The sequence below is a fragment of the Balaenoptera ricei genome, chromosome 16, assembly GCF_028023285.1.
Source record: "Balaenoptera ricei isolate mBalRic1 chromosome 16, mBalRic1.hap2, whole genome shotgun sequence".
In the NCBI taxonomy this organism is placed as follows: Eukaryota; Metazoa; Chordata; class Mammalia; order Artiodactyla; family Balaenopteridae; genus Balaenoptera; species Balaenoptera ricei.
Genome location: NC_082654.1, coordinates 9,187,646 through 9,210,479, shown reverse-complemented (window position 1 = coordinate 9,210,479; position 22,834 = coordinate 9,187,646). Strand labels below are relative to the sequence as shown.

Here is a 22,834-nt window from a genome sequence, read left to right as displayed (position 1 = left end):
TCTTGCCTCCCTCAAGGACCCTGCGATGCCTGGACTTATGGCATATTCCCCACATTTGGAACACACTTGTGCAGGGCCTCCCGGATGCTGGGCACTGAGCTGCCCACTGGGTGGGGTTCAGAGGGAAATTGGACGTGCTCAGGGGCTTGCTGGCAACAAGAGAAAACTGAACTGCATTTGAACTCCTAAGAAGGGGCAGAAAGCAGTAGGTGCCAGAAGAGGGAGGAAGTGCTCCAGGAACTCAAGAAGGACGCGTCACATCCAGCTGGAAGGTCTGGGGCAGGCTCCACGGAAGGTGCAGCCTTGAATTTGCCTCTTGAAACTCTTACTGAGATTGGGGACACTCACCCTCCATCGAGTTTCCCAGACATTCCAAGGGCTACTGTGTGACAGCAGCTCCAGCTCCCACATCCCTCTGGCAAATTTCACGAGCACTAAAGCGCTGAATACTCCCTCATCAGCCAAGCCCTCTGCTGAGGACTGAAACTCAGCCAGGAGGTGGCCTCTTCCAAATGCTTAGTTCTACCATTGTTCTCTCCCTGTTAGCCTAGAGACAGTAGCCGTTTCCTTCATTATTTCCTGTTATCCTTTTCCATCCCTTTTAGCAGGTAACCAACCACCTGTTACGAGTCAATTCTTTACCTTGAGTAAAACACAAGATGCTCACTAAGCAAGGGTTTTGTTAATGAAAGAACGAATTGTGGGGACTTCCCTGGTGGCACAGTGGTTAAGAATCCGCCTGTCAATGCAGGGGACACAGGTTCGAGCCCTGGTCCGGGAAGATCCCACATGCCGCGGAGCAACTAAGTCCATGCGCCACAACTACTGAGCCTGCACTCTAGAGCCCGCAAGCCAAAACTACTGAGCCCTCGTGCCACAACTACTGAAGCCCGTGCGCCTAGAGCCTGTGCTCCGCAACAAGAGAAGCCACCGCAATGAGAAGCCTGTGCACCGCAACAAAGAGTAGCCCCCGCTCACCGCAATTAGAGAAAGCCCACGCGCAGCAACGAAGACCCAACGCAGCCAAAAATAAATAAAAATAAATTAAATATGTGCTATCAACATTTCAGATGTTTTTTTTAAAAAAAGAACAAATCGTGGTTACAAATGGAGAGTCTGTGGTTAGAAGGGGGTTCCAGAGGCTCAGAGGAAAGAGCAGGAACAGAAGGGAGCAGACGAGCAGGAGTGACAAGGGGTGCGCCTCCTGCCTGCTGCTGAGACCAGGAGGATCTGGACTTCACCATTCAGCGGGAGGTTCCTGTTTGCAGTTAAAGACACTGACAGCTGAGTCAGCAATAATCAGTGTTAAAGTGATCCAAAGAGAAGAAAAAAATCTGCTTCTGAAGATTTGGAGGCTAGCAGGAGGAGGAATCTCAGGTTTTTAAAATGTCCTTTTGACACCACAGAGTTCAACCCCATGATTGCACAGATCAGGCAACCTCAACCCAGAGACAGCCCATCTGGCTGTTCTCCCTCTGGGATGAATGGAGTTTCCCTCCAGGGCAGTGGAACAACTGCCCATGGTAGAGTAGCTGGATGAGAGTGAATGAAGCCCTTAGAAGGAGGAGGGCCGAGCATGGGAAGTTTAGCAGGGTCTGAAACTAGAAACACTCTAAGATCAATATTTTTTTTCTGGGGTTGGATATATAGGTGTATCTTCTACTCTAACTCTCCTTATATTGCAGTATAACTTTATAAGCTAGTTGCCCCAAGTCCCAAAGTGGGTACTACACAAATTTAAGTACTTTTATAACTAACAACAACAATACTGGAGGCAGAGAGGATTATTTTCAATATTTCATTTATTCAAAAGTACATAAATATGTTATATAGTACATGATATAATGTAAACAGTATAAAACTTGACTTGAATAATAAAACATTCTACTAAGAAAGAAATATTGCTCACAAAGATATTTATGCCCACCCAAGTCAGAGTCCCTCGTTTGCATCACAGAAGCATGGTGGCAGGGCATCAAAGCCAGCATACAAGTTACATTCATCACAGCATTGGAGGTTGGGATAAGGCCCAGTGGTGATGGCCGCAGCGACCTTGTCCTGGGTGACCATGGCTGGATTATTTTTTAAGGCCGAACAAATAGGTACCTTTGGAACTCTTGAGAAAAGACATACACAGAGCATAGGATTAGAATTTTTCTTCTCAGTCCATTTGTTACAACTTGTCAGAGGTATCTCAGAAGCTTAGGACTGGAGCCGATCAAACACATGACACCAGCCCAAGATTAAAGTGCTCTGCCCCCGTCCCAAGTTCCTGTCTAATACCTTTCTCTCCTAAGATTGCCAGAAATGTAAAATCAGGTTACAGCAAATAAGGAAGAGTGAATTGCAAGTGTGGGTCACCCAGATGATCACTGCAAGTCCTCCAAGTGCAGAGCATGAGGAGGTGCCAAAGTCAGCCGTCCCCCGGGTGCTGGGATTCACCTTCCAGCACACAGGCCTAACTTCCCTAGAATGGGAAAACCACTGCTTCTTTTCTGTTTGTTTGTTTGTTTTTTCTCCCCATTATTAGATAAGGAATCTGAGACATGGAGAAACACAGTGCCTTGATCAAACACATACAAGCAGAGGAGGAGCTGTAAATAAAAGGCAGGTCATTGAAAGCTTGATGCAGGACTCTGTTCCACAACTTATGCTGCCTCCTTGGAACGTTAATGCATGGGAACACCACTGCTTCTGACAACCAATCTCTCCCATATTTGAAGGTTCCTGTCCCCCAAATGTAATGCTCACTTTTCTGATCTACACTCCCCTGTTAGGTAAACTCCAGGATCTTCACACAACTCAGCTTCCCCAAAGTCCTATAGGCCCACCTCACTGTCCCCAAGGCCAAGGACACACTGAGAGCTCCCCAACGCAGGCAAGAGAAGATCAACTCAGCCCATCCTCTGAGTGAACACAGGCAGAGAGACTCATTCACACAGTCTTCAGTCTGCAGTGCTGTGAAATTAGCCAGCTGAGGGTAAACTCAATGAGGCCAAGTGACAGCAAAGCAGCACAGAGCCACCTGGCTGAGAACATTCTACTTATGAACTCACAGCCCCAAACAGGAAGGCAAAGAAACCAAGATTCTACACGCACTGCCTTTGTCGTCTCAAACCCTCCCGCTGTTCCTGACCTCACCCGGGGTGCGGCCATGGGGCAAGGAATGACCCTACTCAAGCACAGAACCCCAGGATCCCATCTGAGGGAGTGTTAGCCACTCTTACCCACATCACTCACTTCAATGCGTTGGCTACTTTGTAGTAAAGACAGATGACAGCAGCCATCAGCACAAGCATAGCCAAAAGGATACCGCCACCAATGCAGAACATAATTATCGTGTTAACTTTGGAAGCTTTACCTAGGCAGAGAAGTGCAGACAAGCAGTGAATGTGGCTTCCCTCCCCACAGCCACCTAGAAACCTCAATATGCTTCCTTCAGTGGAGGAAGAATGAACCCAAACCACAGATCCTTATGCGTGTATAAGGGGGAGGGGGCCTTATGAGTCTTCCTAGAGGGGGCCCAGGACCCTAAGCTGGCCCAGAGACTGGGGAAAGGGTTCATTTCTAAATGAGATGGGACTGAAATGCAAAGTCCAGAGAGAAGGAAGGAAAGAAAGTGGGAAGAATATTTTTCTCTCTTTCACATGCAGTAAAGTGCAGCTGTAAATAACCAGCCTGCACTTGAGCAAATGGTTTTATTCCCAAACACCTGGGCCTCCTGAAATATGTTCCCTTTCAGAGTCAGAATTAAACCCTTGCCTGTACATCAGGCTTAAAAATCTTCTATGGCAATTATTAAGGGAATGACTTTTTTTAAATGTTATGCTCAAAAATACTAAGAATATACTAATCTATTTTGTAAGTGATATGTTTCAGGAAAAGGAAGCTTTCAATTCTCCCTCTGACAACTGCCATTTTTCCTCCTAAACCCTAAATCTTTCCAGGAAGTCCCATTTGTGTGGAATAAGCAATTTGTTTAATCTGACTCCCTGAAACTGGGGAAAAGTGAGCCAGAAGAGAGGAATAAACAATCCAACTGCCAAAGCATACTTACGAGCATCTAAGTCGTCAAAGCTGGTATTCAAAGATGAATGCTGGCAGTTTAAAAAAATTACAATTAAAATAAACTTTAGGGAACAGTACATCTTATCAGGAATTTCTCAAACCCTTAATCTGAGAAAGAAAATTCTAATTATCCTTGTTAGGAGTAATTGAGATATAAGTTTGAAGAGCTCGCTTTTAGAAGCACAGCCTCCACCAGTGTGACCAGAATGGACAACCACTGTCCAGCTCCAACTTGTATGCCTATCAGGCCTTAGGCTGTGTGACATCAACTCTTTGGACACCAGCTCTCTTTCAGGGAGTTCTGAATTCCATTCCATGTTCAGATATATTTTAGCACCAATGGAAATGTGAATGCCCAAATACTATTTTAAATCATTTAATTTCAATCTCACCTTTTCAGATTTTGTTTCTCTCAGAGGACCATTTAAGGTTTGACAGTTAATCAAAAGCAAATCTGGGGGGAAAAAAAAAGCAAATTTGGGATTTCAATAAAATAAAAAGACAGTGATGTGGGGAGGCTAATATCTAAAAATACTCATATCTAAAAGTACAGTCATAGAAGGCTGGTTAGACTTTATGTTTTAGCAACACAATGAAATAGTATATACTTGTAGCTTTTAACAGGATTTGGATATAGGTTCATTGACTTCAGAATATTATCATAATTTATAGTTAAGACAAAAAGATTTCAAAAAGCAATTTGAAGAGGATATCTGTTCTAAATCGGGTTTCTGTGATTTCAAGGTACTCACACCAGCAAAGCTGGTTCCATTAAATGAGGGAATGACTTTAACTACAAAGGGTTATTCCTTGCTGCTCTGGCCAAACCCTGGGTGAGGTTACAAACAGCAGGGGAGATATAACCCAAAATGGTGGCATAAGATCTCTGAAAATTCTCTCCTCTGTAAAAGCAATGAAATATCTGGCAAAAAAGAAATTGTCAGAATCAGGCTTTTCTGACTCTGGATACTAACTATAAGCTTTCAGCAGCTCAGGAAACATTTATTTAAGAACAACTGAATCTCAGTATTGAACAGCATGCTTTGTGGCACTGTTCCATCATTCACTCTCCAGCTCCATGGTAGCCTTATTTGCAACAGCCTAGATTCCAACGCAGCCACCAGAGGGAGCAGAATAGAGGTAGAGCCCTTTCAGAGTCTCATTCCCAAAGAACTGTCATTATCTGACTCATCTGCTGGTTTTCTGGAAGACGTCACTTGCTTGCAAAGCTATCTGCATTTGACCTAACTTGGAGTCCACTCAGTGCAAAAAGTCTCCTCACAGAACTTTTGGCAAAACTTTTGACAAAATGTTTTAACTTCCTGGCTCTCTGAGGCATTGGATTATTTGGGGCAACTGACAGACTAGCCAAAAAGCTTAAAGGAAAAGCTGGTGAATTAGATGTCCATAGGGGTTTTGAACAGCTCTGACATATCCGTGGGAGTCTAGAAGTCCATGCACATGTATAGAGCTGTGTGCATGCAGGGTTGTGAGCATGCTCAAGAAAGACATGAGATGGCCCTATGCATTCAACCCTGGCTGACCTTGAAGCTTTTCCCAAGCAGGAAGTGAAGGCAAAGGCAGAGTTTTCAACTGCTTGGCTGATACTGTTGAAGGCATGCTCCAGTAGGCACACAGAGCCCCTCATGAAAGACTGGGAGGTATACTGGTTCCAGGCATTTAAGGTAATCTTAAATGCTTAGTAGCCAATCATTAGCTGACTACTAAGCTAATCAATAGAGACTTCAGTGTCCACACACAATAAAGAATACAGACTTTACAATGAATTAGTTGAGAAAAGTCACTAAACAAACAACAACAATAAACCTTGGAGAATGGGGAGAACCTGATTTCTAGAGTTGCCATGTTATATTATTTTTTCTTGCTTTTTTTTGGCCGTGGGGCTCGCAGGATCTCAGTTCCCCAACCAGGGACTGAACCCAGGCTATGAGAGTGAAAGCCCGGAATCCTAACCACTAGGCCACCAGGGAACTCTATATTATCTATATTATTTTAAATGTGCAGTTCTCAACAAAAGAATGTAATATATGCAAAGGAACAAGAAAGTATGGCCCATAAAAAGGGGGAGGAGGGAAGCAATCAAAAACTTTCCCTGGGGGGGGAATAAATTGGGAGATTGGGACTGATATATACACACTACTTTATATAAAATAGATAACTAATAAGAACCTGTGGTATAGCACAGGGAACTGTACTAAATACTCTGTAATGGCCTATATGGGAAAAGAATCTAAAAAAAAAAAAGAAAAGAAAAGAAAAAAGAGTGGATATATGTATATGTCTAACTGATTCACTTTGCTGTACACCTGAAACACAACATTGTAAATCAACTATACTCCAATAAAAATTAAAAAAAACACTTTCCCTGAAGAAGCCCAGACGTTGGCTCTACTAGACAAAGACTTTAAATCAGCTATTTTAAACATGTCCAAAGTAAACCACTTCTTTTATTTTAATATTTATTTATTTATTTATTTGGCTGCACTGGGTCTTAGTTGCAGCACACAGGATCTTCATTGCCGCGTGCAGGATCTTTTAGTTGTAGCATGTGGGCTCTTAGTTGAGGCATGCGGGATCTAATTCCCTGACCAGGGGTCGAACCCGGGACCCCTGCATTGGGAGTGCGGAGTCTTAACCACTGGACAACCAGGGAAATCCCCAAAGTAAACCACTTTTAAAGAACTAAAGGAAAGTATGAGAATAATGTCTCCAATAGAGAATATCAATAGAGAGAGAAATTATTTTTTAAAAGAACCAAATGGAAATTCTGGAGTTGGAAAGTACAATAACTGAAAAAAAAATTCACTGGAGGGGCTTACCAACAGATTTGAGCAGGGAGAAGAAAGTGAAGACAGGTCAATTGAGATTATCCAGTCTAAGGAACCGAAAGAAAAAATAAATAAAAATGAACACGGACCTTCCAATTTCCACTCCAAAATGTAAAGAGCTCGGGAACTGGCATCCTCAAAACAAGAAAAAAAATTGAGGGCTTCCCTGGTGGTGCAGTGGTTGAGAATCTGCCTGCCAATGCAGGGGACATGGGTTCGAGCCCTGGTCTGGGAAGATCCCACATGCCGCGGAGCAACTAGGCCCGTGAGCCACAATTACTGAGCCTGCGCGTCTGGAGCCTGTGCTCCACAACAAGAGAGGCCGCGATAATGAGAGGCCCGCGCACCGCGATGAAGAGTGGCCCCCACTTGCCGCAACTAGAGAAAGCCCTCGCACAGAAACGAAGACCCAACACAGCCATAAATAAATAAATAAATAAATAAACCCAAAGTTTAACAACAACAAAAAAAAGACAACTAAACTCAACAGTTTGGTTTAATGTAATTTAAAAAAAAATTGGAACAAATTGAAAATCAACAAGTCTTCTTAAGTTAACAAGAGAATTGAAGTCACGTGGAAAATAGCCACCCCCAAAAGTTAAGAGACAGGTGAATACAGAGAATCATTGCATACAGCACACCAGGAGAAGAAGTCACTGCTGGAGCCAGCAATGGGTAGGAACAAATAAATAGTAATTGATGAATTGCTGGAGGCTGAATGAGGACTAGCTTGAGAGAGAAAACAAACAAAACAACAAAACAAAACCAAAAACCTCCTGGAGGCTCAGTTTTGTTTTGTTTTGTTTTTGGTGGTGGGGGGCACACTTTCATGATTGTTGCCTCTAGGAACTCAATCAGGTTCTTATGGTAAAGACTGAAGAAAAAACCCCTCGTGCTTTGGTCTCCAATGACACCACATTGGAGGTGGCTTTGTTGCTGCTGGGAGATAAGGTCCTGAATTTCCACTAGGCTTCTTCTGGTATCACCGCATCAGTTAGGTGGAACAGTGCCTCATCTCCACCAGATGAGGGTGGACGTCCAGACTTCCCAAGGTCTCCACTGACACCACAGGGGCTGGGAAGGGATGCAGGTCTCAGCTCTACTCAGGCTTCTCGGGCACTAACCTGGAGAGAGGGGGTTGGGACACCTCTTCAGAGCCTGGTGAAAATGGAAGTCTAGTTTCTGCATGTAGTCTCTGCTGTGGGGGATGGGAAGGGGAGGAGAAGTGGGGCCACAGTTTTTTCTGAGGCATTTGGCTGGAACACAGCAGTTATTTCCTTCTTTCTAGGCTGCCTGTTTCCTGGTCCTTTGGCTAGAAACAGCAGGCTTTTGTTGGGCTTTTTTTGTCTGCACCCACTGGTGTTTCCAGGTTGCCAGCTTCTTCAGCTCCAAGTCTGGAAATATGAAGCGAAAACAAAATCCAGGGGACGCACCATCATGTTTCCTTGGATCTCAAGATTACTAAGCTAGTTTGTTTTCGTCTCTCCATCTGTCAGAGTCTTGTTTGTTTTATATGTTCAGGGTTTTTAGTTGCAGTTAGTGGGAAGCATAAGGAAAGGTACATCTACTCCATCTTACCAGAAGCAGAAGTCTCTCATGTGGGAGATTTTGACATCAACCCTCTACTTAATGACCAAAGCCACTGTGCCAACCCTGCTTGTCCGACCCTGAGAGTGAATGCCTCCTTAAATTGTGCACCCCAGGCACCTCACGTGTGTCATCCTAGACTGGGCCCTGTCATCTCATCATAGCTTATCTTTCCAGCCTCATTCCCCACTGCATTTCCCCACACCCAATGTATTTTCATGCCTGAGTTTTGGCTAGATGGCTCTCCAGTCTCTCTCCTACTCTATCGGCTGAAATACTAATCCTGCAAAGCTTCACTAAAATGCCATCTCCTCTGTAAACTTTTCACTGATTCCCATCTGCCCCCTACCCCATGTTAATTGTTCCTTTCCTTCTGTATCCATGACCTTTGTTTGTACCTCTCTGAAAATTTGACTTCTGTTTGCCTTAAGGTTTTCCAGCTCCTGCTTTAACTCTGAACAGACATTTGTCTTGAGTAAAGGAACCTACTATGCTCACACTCACTGAACCCAGTACTTTGAGTTAAATTAACTGTGGGTTTCCTTCTGCTTTTTATCTCACTCAAAAATGTTTTATTTTTCCAAGTTTCTTTTCTATTCCTTCCTATTGAAGCAGCAACGATTCTGAGGGACATAGTCTTGAATATGGTAAGTCATGATTAAGGAGGTAGGCTATGTTGACTTTCATTACAGAGCTGACCACTTCATCTCTTGGTTTCCTTCTATTCCTGTAGTTACTTGACTGTTGAGTTACTTGATGACTCTGTACGTTTAAAGTGTGTTTTTTTCAAGGTGTAAGTTTCATGAGGAACGAACTCTGGATCCCCAAGTATCAAAAAGAGAGCCTAGAACCCATTAGGTGCTAGCACATGTCATGGACGATGACTCAAATATGAATTTTATCAATCTGGTAACACCTTTCCCCACCTGAGCCTCTAAATTCAGACAGAGCAATAAATTCGGACATAGCAGTAAGCCCTGACCAGTATTATTTCATTTATTGATAAGGATATTTCATATTGTGTTACCAACATTAAACTATTGGCCTGACCATTTCTAACGTGTTTTAGTAACAGCTTTCTAGAGATGACTAGGAGGAAACAGCTAAAACCTCTGTTTGGCAGATGAGGAAACTGAAGCTCAGAGAACAAATGACTCCCTTGGATCACTTAGCAAGTCACTGGCAGGACTGGAGCTAGGGCCTGGTTCTGTGATCTTTCCCTCCAGCCCCCTCCTCCCAGGTTCAACACCTTTCCAGCCCCCTGCCTTTTGAAACCGTTTGAAATGATATGTTGTTTCCTATTTCCAGTCCCCCCAACTCTATTATCCAGAGACTTTGATTTTGACTCTGAGCTGAAAGATGGGCAAAGAAATCCAGCTGCATTTCATTAGGGAAAGGGGCTGGTTATTACCATTATGCTTTCATCCTAAGAGCTATCTCATTGGCAATTCACATGGCATGACTAGTCAAGAGTACTGGGGCTGATGGGGACCAGGGGCCATGTGTTCCAGATGACAAAAGGTAAGCAGTAGCTGTATTCAGAATCAGTGAGCTGAACTCTGTGATGTGATTACAAGGGCTTGTTTTCTCTCTGTGGGAAATTCTTTGTAATTCACACTCAAGGCCTTTTACCCAGGTCAGTTATTCTGCCAAGTGCCCATCCTGTGACTAACACCTGGGTCAGGTGGTTGCACACCCTCATACCTGCAAATTGTATCTATGGTGGCAGAAAGCAGCCCAGATCCCAGTCTACTGGGAGTAATCCTGTGAGGCCCCCTTACTTGGCCCAAGTTCCAGCTCTGTGCCCCTTCCGCAGCTCCTGCTCTGCTCCTGGGATTCTCATCTTTACCTTCAGACACCCGCATGGCTGAGGGCCTTGCTCACGCCTCATCATCCTGTCCATAAACAAGATGACGGTTATATTAATGAGCAACGGAGGAGTCCAAGACCAGGGAGTTTTTGGTGCAACATATTTTTCCATGAGGTAAAAATTAACTCGTGTAGATTTTCCCATTCAATTTTTTGTTTAATTCATTTTAATTTAGCTTAAGGATAAATGTTTATTGAACTCCTACAATGTGTCAACACTGTTTTAAGATGGGGACAACAGTGGTGCAAAAAAAAAAAAAAATCAGCAGCCTTCTCCCTGTATCTTCATGTGTTCCTTTCTCTGTGTTTGTCCCAATCTCTTCTTATAAGAACACCAGTCTTATTGGATTATGGCCCACCCTAATGCCCTCATTTTAACTCAATTACCTCTTCAAAGGCCCTATCTTCAAATACATAATATTCTGAGATACTGGGGGTGAGGACTTCAACAAGTGAATTGGGAGAGAGGGGGCACAATTCAGCCCCAAACAGATATTTTCATGGGTAATTGACCTCCTTTGTCATTTGAAATCCAAAGCTGTTGTCAGGTGAAGTAACTCTTCTTGCATGGCTACCCTGAGACTCTTGCAATTCAATTCCCTTGTCCAGGTTAATACCTGAGAGGTAAATCATTTAAATAGGCCATTTTCATCCAAATATAGGTAAAGCAAGACTTAGCCTCTCCCCAGTTCCCACATCACCACTTTCACATTCTTAAAGATAGTTCCATGCCACGTATTGGACAATTAACCCAGAATTTTAGTTTTCTGCTCATTCTGACAGGGTCTCTCCAAATGCCCTCAGAAGACACATTTCCAAGGTGGTTTTGAGGAAAAACCACAAGCGTAGACAAACCTGAATTCTTATCCTACCTTAGTCACTCTATAACTTTAGCTAAGTGACTTAACATCACTCGACTTCAGTTTTCTAGTCTGTAAAATGGGGATATCACAGCCTATTTCATACTATGGCATGATGATATTCTGAACATGAAGCACCTGGCACAGGCTTGGCACACAAGAGGTGCCCAGTAAATGCTAAATGTCAATTTCCTCTTCCCTTGTTCTTCCCATGCTCTGATCTCTCTCCTCTACTTAAACAGCAAAAATATTTTGTATTGCCCCTAATAACATCACCATTCCAGAATATTTGGAAGCCCCTCTTCTCTTTTATTTCCTAGTTTGAGAGTCAAATGGAGGTCACTTCAATAACATTTAATTAAGATAATAATATAGTGGTTCTCAAAGTGTGCCTGAGGCCAGCAGCATCAGGAGCAGTATCTGGAACTTGTTAGACATGCAAATTCTCAGGCCTCAGCTCAGAACTTCTGAGTCAGAAACTTTGAAGTGGGACCCAGCCATCTGTTTCATCAAGCCCTCTAGCTCACTGGAATGCAAGCTTATTTAAAGAACCACTGATCTATGTTTAAGAACATGGACTCTGGAGCCAAGAGTGCTAAGATTTGATTCCTCTTCCACTTTTCATTACTATGTAACCGTGTCTTAAGTGACTTCTCTGGTCATCAATTTTCACATCTACTGAATTGTAAGACTTGTAAGACTCCCTATCCAATAAACCATTGATGTCTCTGTGTCGCTGTCTCCGGGCTCTTTCTTCAGTCTCTCGGCTGGGCAATTACAAGGTCTGCAGTTCTGGAGGGCGCAGCCTAACAACCACGCAGCTAATGTTGAAGTGTGCTTATGTCCTCACAAAGTAAGCCACCAGAATTGATTTCTCCTTCCTGGAGCCCTTGGGGCGAAAAGCATTTATGATTTCTCTATGTAAAGAAAGATGAGTTTGGGACTTCCCTGGCAGTCCAGTGGTTAAGATCCCACATGCCACACAGCCAAAGGAAAAAAAAAAAAAAAGAAGAAGAAGAAAAAAGGATGAATTTACTAGAAGATTCTTTAACTGCATTAAAAAAAAATCTGTAATGAAACCTAACTTGTGATTTGTAATCACCACATATAAAAAAACAATCATTTTCTTTTATTTTTATTTTTATTTTTTTGGGGGGGCCGCACCACGCAGCATGTGGGATCCTAGTTCCCCGACCAGGGATCAAACCCCTGCCCCCTGCCTCCGAAGCATGGAATCTTATCCACTGGACCACCAGGGAAGTCCCCCCATTTTATTTTTCTTTCTTATTTTTGGCTGAAGGGTAATGCCTTGAAGATAAGGGCATTTAAATTAGTTACTTACTTAAAATCAACTCTTATCATAAGAGCAATACATGTCTGTTACAGAAAAATAAGAAAGCAAAGACAATTAAAAGAAAAAAATTCCATAATCCAATCTACTTATGGAAAATAGCTGTTAACAACTTCACATATATATATATAAAATCATGGGTATCTTTCCTATAGATATGCCTCAATTAAAGAATTAACTTTGGAGTAATCCTTTGTATGAGTTGTATGGGTTTACAAATGTGTGTTCTCTTTAATATTTTACAATAATGAGCATGCCATAATTAACACTTTGATACACAAGTTTATGCATATATCTGATTATTTCATAAAGATAAATTCTTAGAACTAGAATTACCAGGTCAAGTTCCACATATTTATATAGTGTCGAACTGCTCTGAAGAAATGTGGTACTAACATAATCTTCCACTTAAGAGTGTATAACAGCAAATGTTTCTCCATATTATGTCCAGCAGTGGATAATTTTAAAATTTCTGGCTGTGGCCTTTTGAAAGGAGAACTTAACTGATTTCATTTGAAACCCTGGTTCAATTTTTTTTCCCCTCAGCCTCAGTCAAATTCATTTGCCAAACATGGTAAAATGAAAAGGGGCAAAGGGACAAGGCTTCTTAACGCCTCCATCATGGCAAATGGCTTGGCAGCTCTGAGGGCCAGCAGTCTTACAATTCTGGTCTCTCACACCATCTGATGAATAAGTTTCCTGCTGGCCTCCAGGGATACATATCAATTCCAGCCATATACAGATCTATGTGAGAATACTGCAGCTGTATGATTGGTTTATTATCAGCAATTCCCAAAGAGGGAGTGTTCCCTTTACCCCACTCGTTCACAGAAGGTTTATAGAGAGTACTATAACTAAAGCCCTTCACTGGGGTATCTCAATACACAGCACAGAGTAGGCACTGAGTAATTAATTACTCGTGGAATTGATAAGACATTCTTGCTTTGCAGTTCTGTTTGTTAAGATCATAAATGAGTTGATTAAACCTTCTCTGCTCTTCCCCCAAAATGCAAATTCTTAAGAGTCAAAGGACTGACCTGGATGAAGGTGAGTAGCAGGGCACTGTCACACACCCATAAGACAGGGTGAGACCCGACTGATTTTGCTGGTAAAGATAAAACAATCCACTTCTAGATTCAGACAGTTTATTATTTACAGAGACAGTGAAAGATGTGCCAAATCCCTGTTCCACACTCCGGAAAGGATGAGACCAAAGCAAGAGAGGCTGAATGCCTGCAATGCAAGTTGTGGAGTATTCCGATGCTGAGGAGTCAGTTCTAGCCTGTAGCTAAGTGGTTTTATATTCTGAAGTTTTATTTTGGAGGGGGGAAAGGGGCGGGGAGGGGGCAAGGCAGAAAGCCTCAGAACTCATCAGAATCCAGAGACAATGAGAAACTGTCTCAGGACAACCTCCCAGAGGAGAGAAGGAAGTGACAGAAGGTCCTATAACGATTCCTTACAAGCCTCTCATCATCTCTTTTTTTTGATGTGGACCATTTTTAAATTTATTTATTTATTTATTTATGGCTGTGTTGGGTCTTCGTTTCTGTGCGAGGGCTTTCTCTAGTTGTGGCAAGCAGGGGCCACTCTTCATCGCGGTGCGCAGGCCTCTCACTATCGCGGCCTCTCCCGTTGCGGAGCACAAGCTCCAGACGTGCAGGCTCAGTAATTGTGGCTCACGGGCCCAGGTGCTCCGCGGCATGTGGGATCTTCCCAGACCAGGGCTCGAACCCATGTCCCCTGCATTGGCAGGCAGATTCTCAACCACTGCGCCATCAGGGAAGCCCTCTCATCATCTCTTGATCTAGGAGGAGTACACGGCATTCTGCCAAAACTCAGAATAGCCTTTGCTTGCATGGTCTACGTGGAAAGGTGCAAGGATGCCAGGACACAATGACAGTGGGATTGTTTTCTTAATTTCTCTTTAATAGTACAAATTGTAATAGTACAAAGTTAATAGTACAGAATAGTAAAAATTCTTTTTAGTACAAATTCCATTTGTAAGTACAAGCCCACTGTTTAGTATGGTCCATGAGCTAAGAATGGTTGAGCTAAAATTCAAAATAATATTTCATGACATGGAAATTACATGAAATTCAAATGTCAGTGTCCATAAAGATTTTGGAACACAGTGATACTCATTTGTTTAGAAGTGGTCTATTTTTGCTTTCATGCTATAACAGCAGAATTGAGTAGTGTCAATAGAAAGTGGCCTACAAAGCTTAAAAGATTATCTGGCCCTTTACAGACAAAGTTTGCCAATCCCTATCTAGCACCAGATATACCTTCTCAAATTGCTATACCTCCTCCTTTAATTTCTGTTCAACCTGTTCTTTTGTTGTGATTTTAAACCAGCTGTCTCATATATACACTACTATGTATAAAATAGATAAATAATGAGAACCTACTGTATAGCACAGGGAACTCTACTCAATGCTCTGTGGTGACCTAAATGGGAAGGAAATCTAAAAAAGAGGGGATATGTCAATAGGTATACGTATAACTGATTCACTTTGCTGTACAGCAGAAACTAACACAACATTGTAAAGCAAATATACTCCAATAAAAATTAAAAAAATAAAAAACCAGCTTCATATACATATGAAAAAATAAATAAATAAATAAACCAGCTGTCTCAAGTCCCAAAGTGGATAATATAAAAACGTTTTAAATAAAAAAGTAAAAGAAACATCACCAGTAAAGGATACAAGAGTCAAAGAAATTTTTTCCATAATTGCATATTTACTGAAAAATACATCAGAGGTAATGTAAATATGACCTCCTGAAGCAAATGAAGAAATAAGAATATACTTTAACTGAAATACTAAAAAATTTTACTAAAAAGAAATTAAATGTAAACCATAAAGATATTATAAAGATATCTGTTCCCAGCATTTCCAGGTTAGACTCCTTCACTTTGGTCACAGAAGCATGTCAGGAGGTAATGGAGCCTGGCATAGACAGCACATCCTTCACACAAATGAATTGTGGCAGGGGGTGGCACAAGGGAGTTCATCTGTATTTGGTGAACTGCCACAATATTATTCTCTAAGGCTACATAACTTAAGTATCTAACAACTAAAGGGTTAAGAGATATCAGATTTTTCAGGATTATCTTCTTCCAAACTCTGTTATATGCCTTTTGTGTCAAAGTCATTGCTTTCAATATTTTTCTTCAATGCTCTAAAGATATATTTTTAAAAATTAGATTTGTGGAGTTTTTTCTAAGTCCATTTGTTACATTCATCAGGGGGTTCTGTCTGGAAGTTTTCTACTAAGGCAAATCATACCATGTGACCTCTCTCAATTCCTATCCAATCCCTTCCTCCCCTAACTGTTTTATAAACTGCAATGAGGCTAAAATAAATCAAGGAGAACAAACTGCAAACTTGTCACCATATTGCCACTTTCTGACCTCGTCAGTGACTAACCAACTAGACCTTAAAGGCTTAAAAGGTGCCTATATTCTACCATACCCTAAGATAGTGGTGGGAAGATGGACAGTAATAGAAGCTCTTAATCTTTTTGTGTCATGGAGAAACTTAGTCTGGTGAATCCTATGAACCCTTTCAGAATAACACATTTAAGTATTTAACATAAAATACATAGGATTACAAATGAAATCAAGCAAATTGAAATCATCACAAAATATTTTAAAAACCAAATGTATAATATAGTAGTATATGTGCTTCTTTACAATTAGATTCAATGCCCAGAATACTGATGGATCTAATAACTACCACACACAAATCATGGCATTGTAGAGTTTATTATATAACTATATGTATTTGTCAAAAGGCAAAGAATTATACACTAAAATTTGTGACTCTTTATGTTGACTATACCTTAATGAAGCTGACTTATAAAAATAAAAATTTATAGTCGTAGTCTAATAACTATAAGTTTGAGGTTTTGATAAAATTTTGAGACAGCTCTAAGAATACTAATGTGATGTGAAAATGTCATTTATTTTAGTGACAAGGCGATAGGTGTTTCTAAGTCTACTAATTCTACTGTGGCTAGTTTTACTAATCATTAAACTGTTACATTTCAGTATGAGGTTAACAAAAATAAAGATGGGAATATCCTTCCCAATTTGGGTTGATGGCCCCCATGAAATATATACACGGAATGTATACAGACAGTACACAGAAGGTAGTGAGACTAGAGAGTAGTGAGACTACTTGCAGAGATAAACAGAGTATCTGTGGACATAGCTGAGGATAAGCAGCCCTTAGGAATCAGAAGGGTCTGCATGCCATAGTCACGCCTCCTGCTTACTTACTCTCACGAGGACATCCAGTCCTCAACTTGTATACAGCCAGCCCAAGAATTCTCCAACAGTAAAGAACCAAGAGAAGTTACAGAGGTCTACTTCCAAGCTCCCAAGTTCTTCATGGGCATGACATTCCCGTGTATCACAGGTGCTAGCTTTGCCATGGGAACACCAAGCATGTGGCCAAACACCTGGCTACAACTAGAAATGGATTCTCCCGGTTCAGTCTAGGACCATATCCTTCCCCCAAACCCCAACGTCCCATAGTCCAGTAAGGAGTCAGTGGAAACAATGGGCAGAAAAGTGACGTGGGGGTGTTGGGCCAACAAGGAAGGGCTTCTATTGTTATCCCTATCAATTCCATACAAAAACCCTCTACCAGGTGTAAAATACTACCTAATTTCCATAAGGATACACATGGTAGGAAACACAAATGTGAGAATTATTTTATAAAGTCCCAAACCACATGAGAATCATAGTACCTCAAAAGTGTAGTTCACAGGAATTAGTGATTAATTCTGTAGCACAGTGGAGGTCTGTACTTGCTTTTGAATATAAACAGAATTTTCCCTGCTATCCAAAAGGAAAAGCATTGCAGATAGAGGGAAAAGCATGTGCAAAGGTAGAGGAGAATGGGAGGCAGGCAGGAGTAAGAGTACCAAAGGCTTTGTACGCCATGCTAATGAGTGATGTGACTCAGTCTGGCGCAGCAAACACCAGAAGGATCAGAGGGCAATGCAGAGAATGAAATGGAGGTAATTAAAATGAAGGCTCGGGAATTCCCCGGCAGTCCCGTGATTAGGACTCCCCGCTTTCACCGCCGGCGCCCGGGTTCGATCCCTGGTCGGGGAACTAAGGTTCTGCAAGCCGTGTGGTGCGGCCAAAAAAAAAAAGGCTAAAAGACCAATAAAGAAAATCCTGTAACTTTTCAGCTGAAAGTCAGTGCTGGAAAACAGAAAAAGCAGAGATGGAGAAAAAGAGGAAAGTTTTCCTTAAAAAAAAAAAAAGGAGGGGGGAACTCAAGACAGTGATTTATTGGATATATGGGAATAAAAGAGGGGGGACCACAGCAGTCTTTAGTTTTCTGACCTATGGTCTTTCAGCTTTATTTAAGGAAGCCAACATCCAGTTGCTAATATTGATTTTGCTCACAAATTGCAGATTGGTATTTCTGAAGAAGAGCCAGTTTTACTTTGGACCGTGCAAACAGTCTAACATGGAGCAAAGTTACCTTTCGACCACAAGAGGCAGGACATAAATGACAAATACACTGCTTACCGTTAAGTCTGGGGGACTAATCTTTGCAATCATTAAAACCAGAATATTTACAGTCAAGGACTTTTAACTTTATAAATTCTGTACCTATCAGATCTGTGGTAGGTTTCTGTTTCAATCTTCCTAAGTCCATCTAACAAACACTCTGGATAATTACTTATAGAAAAATACATTAATAATTTTTCTAGCACCACTCCACAAGTACGTAAAAAGAAGGCAAAAGAGCACTGTATTCTCATTAGGTAAATATCCCAACATTACAACTCAGATGAAAATTTAATAAAAAGAAAATAAAAATTACTTTGCCCAGAAAACCCATAGTAGGAAGTACTAAGACAAAACTAACGTGAGGCAAGATTTCTTTTTTCTTTCTTTCTTTCTTTTTTTTTTCTTTTTTTGGCCACGCCACACGGCTTCCGGGATCTTAGCGCCCCGGCCCGGGATGGAACCCAGGCCACCGCAGTGAAAGCGCCGAGTTCTAACCACTGGGCCGCCAGGGAATTGCCGGAGCAGAGTTCGATGTCTATTTCCTACACAGAACACCACCAAAACTACAGAAGTGACGGGCCAAAGTTGCAGAATGCTGACATTACAGATGTATTTTACTCTACTTTGCACTTCTTCACAAGGTGCGGCTGAAAGGGGCAGAAAAGCATCACAGGCCTTCCTATCCCGGAGGCATCTGGAAAGGGTCACCCGCTCCCACTTCTCCAGACCCAAAGCTTCAGGGTCCTTCAGTCCAGCTCGCATTCTGCTCCACCGCAGACCCGAGGCCGCCGTCCTGCTCGCTCTGCCCGGGGCCGGGAGGGCAGACCCCACCCCCCTTCGGGCCCAGGCCTTTCTCCACCTTCCACCCGGCCCGGGGGACACGAGGGCGGCCCGCGCCACCTGACAGGGCGAAGCCCCAGGGCCACAGACCTTCCTCACACGCCACCCGCCCCGGCCCCACACCAAGGGGAACACCGTCCCAACCTCCTCCTCAGCTAAAGCCGAACGACCGGCACCCACCTGACACCCTCGGAGGAGAGAGCGCGTCCGCGGCGCGGGCTGAGGGCTTCCTGAAAAGCCGACTCCACCGCCCGGCCGCCGCGTCCCCAGCCCCCCGCACCCCACCGCACTCCGCGGAAAGGCTCGGCGTCCGCGCCACAGACAGCGAGGGTCGGGACAAGGTCCTTCAGGTCTCGAGAGCCACGACACCACACCTACCTCACGACGTACTCTCCTCACCGGACCAATCCTGCGGGTCAGCCCAGCCACCGTCATCCACACATTTCTGAGGCCAACGTCAAACCACCACTGGGTTCCCACGGGCGCCGCACCGCGCCTGCGCACAGCCCAGCAGCTAGACCCAGGCTGTCAGTGCGCATGCGCCGGACTCCAGCTCTCCACCCGCCCCCCCACCCGCATATTTTGAACGCTCCGCCCAAACCGGCCGGCGCGCGCATGCGTGTTTACAGTAGCTGGTCTCCTCCGACCCCGGCGAGAAGTGGCGGCTCTGGGGTTTGCAGCCGGGCGAGGCGCTGTTCCTTTACAGTCCCTCAGTCTGGCGGAAATTAAAGAGCTGTAAGAGAGGTTCCGGAGCTGGCCTGGCGTGTAGGTGGCCAGATGGAGACCGAGACCGTACAGCCGCCACTGACCCGCCGCCCGACGCTGGCCTCTTCCTGGGATGCCGCGTGCGGAGCCCTGGCCCAGAGTCTCCATCTCACCCGGTCTGGTCTCGGCGCCCGGGACGCCGACTGGGAGGAGCTGCTGGCGCCGCCTGCCACCGGGTGCGCCGGGCCGGCGGGGACTGGGGTTGTGCTCGGTGCCAGCCACGCTGCTGGGGGAGCCGGGAGGGGAGGCGGGGGCCGTGAGGGGAGAGGGTCTGGGCCCGGAGCCGAGCCGGTGACGGGTCTGTGCGGGCGGCGAGGGCGAGGGGGCAGGTCCCGGGAGGCGGGAGGGTGGGGGCGGGCCCGCGGGAAAGAGGAGGCGACTCCGGCGTGAGCGTCGGGCGCAGGGGACGGGGGGCAGGTGACCTGAAGACTCGGCATTTCACCTCCTTCCCCCTTGTGTCCGTCACGTCGGCTCCTGAGGCCCCCTGTCGGGATCAGAACCGCCTTTCTATCCCGAAACAAAAACCTCCTGTCGGCCAAAATAGGCATTAAAAACAAAATCCAGACGTCGAAAATCTTCATCAGCTTAGTTTTGAAAATGGCACACTTTGGTCCTTTATTCTATTCTGCACCCCGCCCCACCCCCACTTCTGAACTGTTTTTTAACTTACACTAGCTGCCCAGTCCATATATTTCATTAACTGGACAGGCAATTATAGGAAGTCGCTTAGAATGTATTACAGAAGTCAAGGGAAAAGAGAGTGGAGAGCCCTCACGTCTAAAGCATCATTTCCTTATGAATTCTGTATTGAGCATTTCGTCAGTGCTTTGCAAGGCGCTTGGACTGCAAATGCAAATGTAAATGAATAGGATAACATGTCAACCCCTGTGGCCCATTAAGTGGGTTAATGACAGTGTTCAGAGAACTGTATAATAGTCTTCATTTTCTTTTCAGCCAGGATCTGGTGATTTTGCAAAGGAACGTGAACAGCCAAGATGAAAACCCCTGCTTCCTTTACCTGAGATGTGACCCTCCTGGAGGTGAAGAAATCGTTTCTCTTGGCATTTTAAGTTCAGCAAGAAATATGGAAGTATACTCAGGAGAGGACTACTGTGGAACCAGTAGGGGCAAGAATGTTTGTAATGTTCTGGATAACAGGTTTGTGACGTATGCGTGTGGAAGTGTTCTTCTGAAGTAGTGTTTTATTTTCTTGACCTTTTGTGATATTTATTGATTCTCTGACATTGGTGCCAGATACTAGGGGAGAGAAGATAAAAACATACCAGCAGACATAGAAGTTTAGACCTTTAGGGATCTTAAAGACAGTCTAGATCAGCCTAGTTGTTTTTATAAACGTGGAAATTGAGAGCTAGTGGAAGAGAGAGTAGTTGGTAAAAGATCATAGCTAGTTAGTGGAAGACTCTGATCAGATGAAGTTCTGGTAAGTGTTTCTTGTCTGTTTTCTTTAACTCACAACGATCTGTTTTCCAAAAATTAAGTTGTCTATCAGTCTGGAACTTTGAACGTTTTCCTGTAGGAAACTCTTTACACATAGTGTGTGAGCCCAACACTGTGCCATACCAGCATAGTTAACCCATTATTATACTTCTTGTTTTTTTTTCTGATTTCTTACAAAGATTCTGACCTAATCTCTCCTTAATACGAATCAAAATACGAAGTGTTTTATATACTGTGCATGTTGGATATAATGGGTATGTTATTGAGCTTTACAGTGTGCTCTGTGCTGCATGAGCATACATTTGATATCTAATTTCATTTTCTCATATAGCTAGTAAGTGGCAGATGTTGTCTTTGTAGCCAGTGCACTTCAGTAGGAAGTCCCAGCTATTTATGCCTCACCAGGAAAACTGAATCTCAGGATTTAAATATTGTCCTGGAAACCTTTATTTTTAAATGTAACTATTAAAAGTGATAGTGTGTGAAATTTTTTATAAGTTAATTCTTTTTTATTTTTAGTGAACATGAAAAGATTATTTTGTACAAAAAATATCTAAAATTGGAGTCTTCCACACATGCTTGTAAAGTAAAGGTAAGTCATTCCTAAATATCATTTAGTCATTCCTAAACTAATTTTAAAACTACAGTTGTCCTCCTATTATATAAACTTATTTTCTGTAGGTTTGGTAATGTAGTTAGTCCAACTTGGTCCCTGGTTTTAGTTCAGAAATACTCAGTAAACATGTAAAAAGAAATTCTTTTCTAAAAAATTTTCAACATTCTTCTGTTAAAATGTGACCATTTATTAGCTACGGTTGTAACCAAAAGTGGTGTCCAGCTGCTCGCCACTCAAGAGCCAATAAAGAGGCAAGGTTGGTGGACAGGAAAGTTTGCTTTGTTTTGGATGCCGGCAACAGCAGGGGTGGGGCGTTGGGGGTGCTGGACTCCTGTCTGAAGGCCAACTCCCCCCACTGACCATCAGGGGACGAGAACTTCTATAGACAGAGGGAGGGGGCTGCATGCAGAAACAGCACAATCAGCTCTGACAGTCATCTTGAACTTGGTCGTGTGGTGGGCTGACCAGCATCATCTTGATTGTTCTTCAGTTCCAGGGTCGGTTTGTTCACTTTTCCTTGAGGCCAGTTCCCGGAATTGTGACAGCTTGTCATCATGTAGTTAATTTCCTCCACCTGGCGGGGGTTTCAATATCTGTAAGACAGCTCGCAGGATGTGGCTCAGAATATGATCTATAGCCCTTGAGGAGGAACTAAAGGTCCTTGACTTTGCTTACTGACTAAACAATTATTGTTTTGTCCTGTTGACTGCTTTTCTTTGCTTCTTCATTTTTGCACTTCTTTGATTAAACTTATTCTTTGGCTAAAGTTTTTCCACAGACCAAAGGCAGGCTGAGGACTTGGGGGGCAAGGACCATGGGGTCCTGCTCCATTTCCTAGTCATGTCATGTACTGCTGTTACTACAGCAGTATTGTACTTTTGAGCCTTAAAAAACTGAGTTAAAAACATTTTTTATCTTCATATAAAACTTAGGTGCCAAGAAAACCACAAGCAGTTTTGGTCCCCAAATCTAGAAGGATAGGACACAATCAGGGAGGATTCAGACATGGGCACCACAAAGTTAAAGGAGTTT

At 43.3% G+C, this 22,834-nt stretch overlaps 2 protein-coding genes across 3 annotated transcripts in view; one reads left to right on the top strand and one right to left on the bottom strand.

Moving 5' to 3' along the window:
• Positions 1–1,875: 1,875 nt before the first annotated feature.
• Positions 1,876–19,526, bottom strand: FAM24B (family with sequence similarity 24 member B). Its single transcript, XM_059900745.1, has 4 exons — positions 19,342–19,526; positions 4,058–4,522; positions 3,241–3,361; positions 1,876–2,116 (listed from the first exon to the last, which is right to left on the bottom strand). The coding sequence occupies exons 2-4, from the start codon at positions 4,146–4,148 to the stop codon at positions 1,933–1,935; spliced, it is 396 nt and encodes a 131-aa protein (XP_059756728.1). The 5' UTR covers positions 4,149–4,522; positions 19,342–19,526; the 3' UTR covers positions 1,876–1,932.
• A 78-nt stretch (positions 19,527–19,604) lies between these two features.
• The window catches only part of LOC132350291 (ATPase PAAT-like), a 30,337-nt gene continuing 27,107 nt past the window's right edge, over positions 19,605–22,834 (top strand). For both annotated transcript variants that reach the window (XM_059899350.1, XM_059899349.1), the window contains exons 1-3: positions 19,605–19,904; positions 20,683–20,886; positions 21,706–21,778. In XM_059899350.1, coding sequence (XP_059755333.1) covers positions 19,741–19,904; positions 20,683–20,886; positions 21,706–21,778 — 441 coding nt within the window. In that variant the 5' untranslated portion in view covers positions 19,605–19,740. The remainder of the gene's footprint in view (positions 19,905–20,682; positions 20,887–21,705; positions 21,779–22,834) is intronic.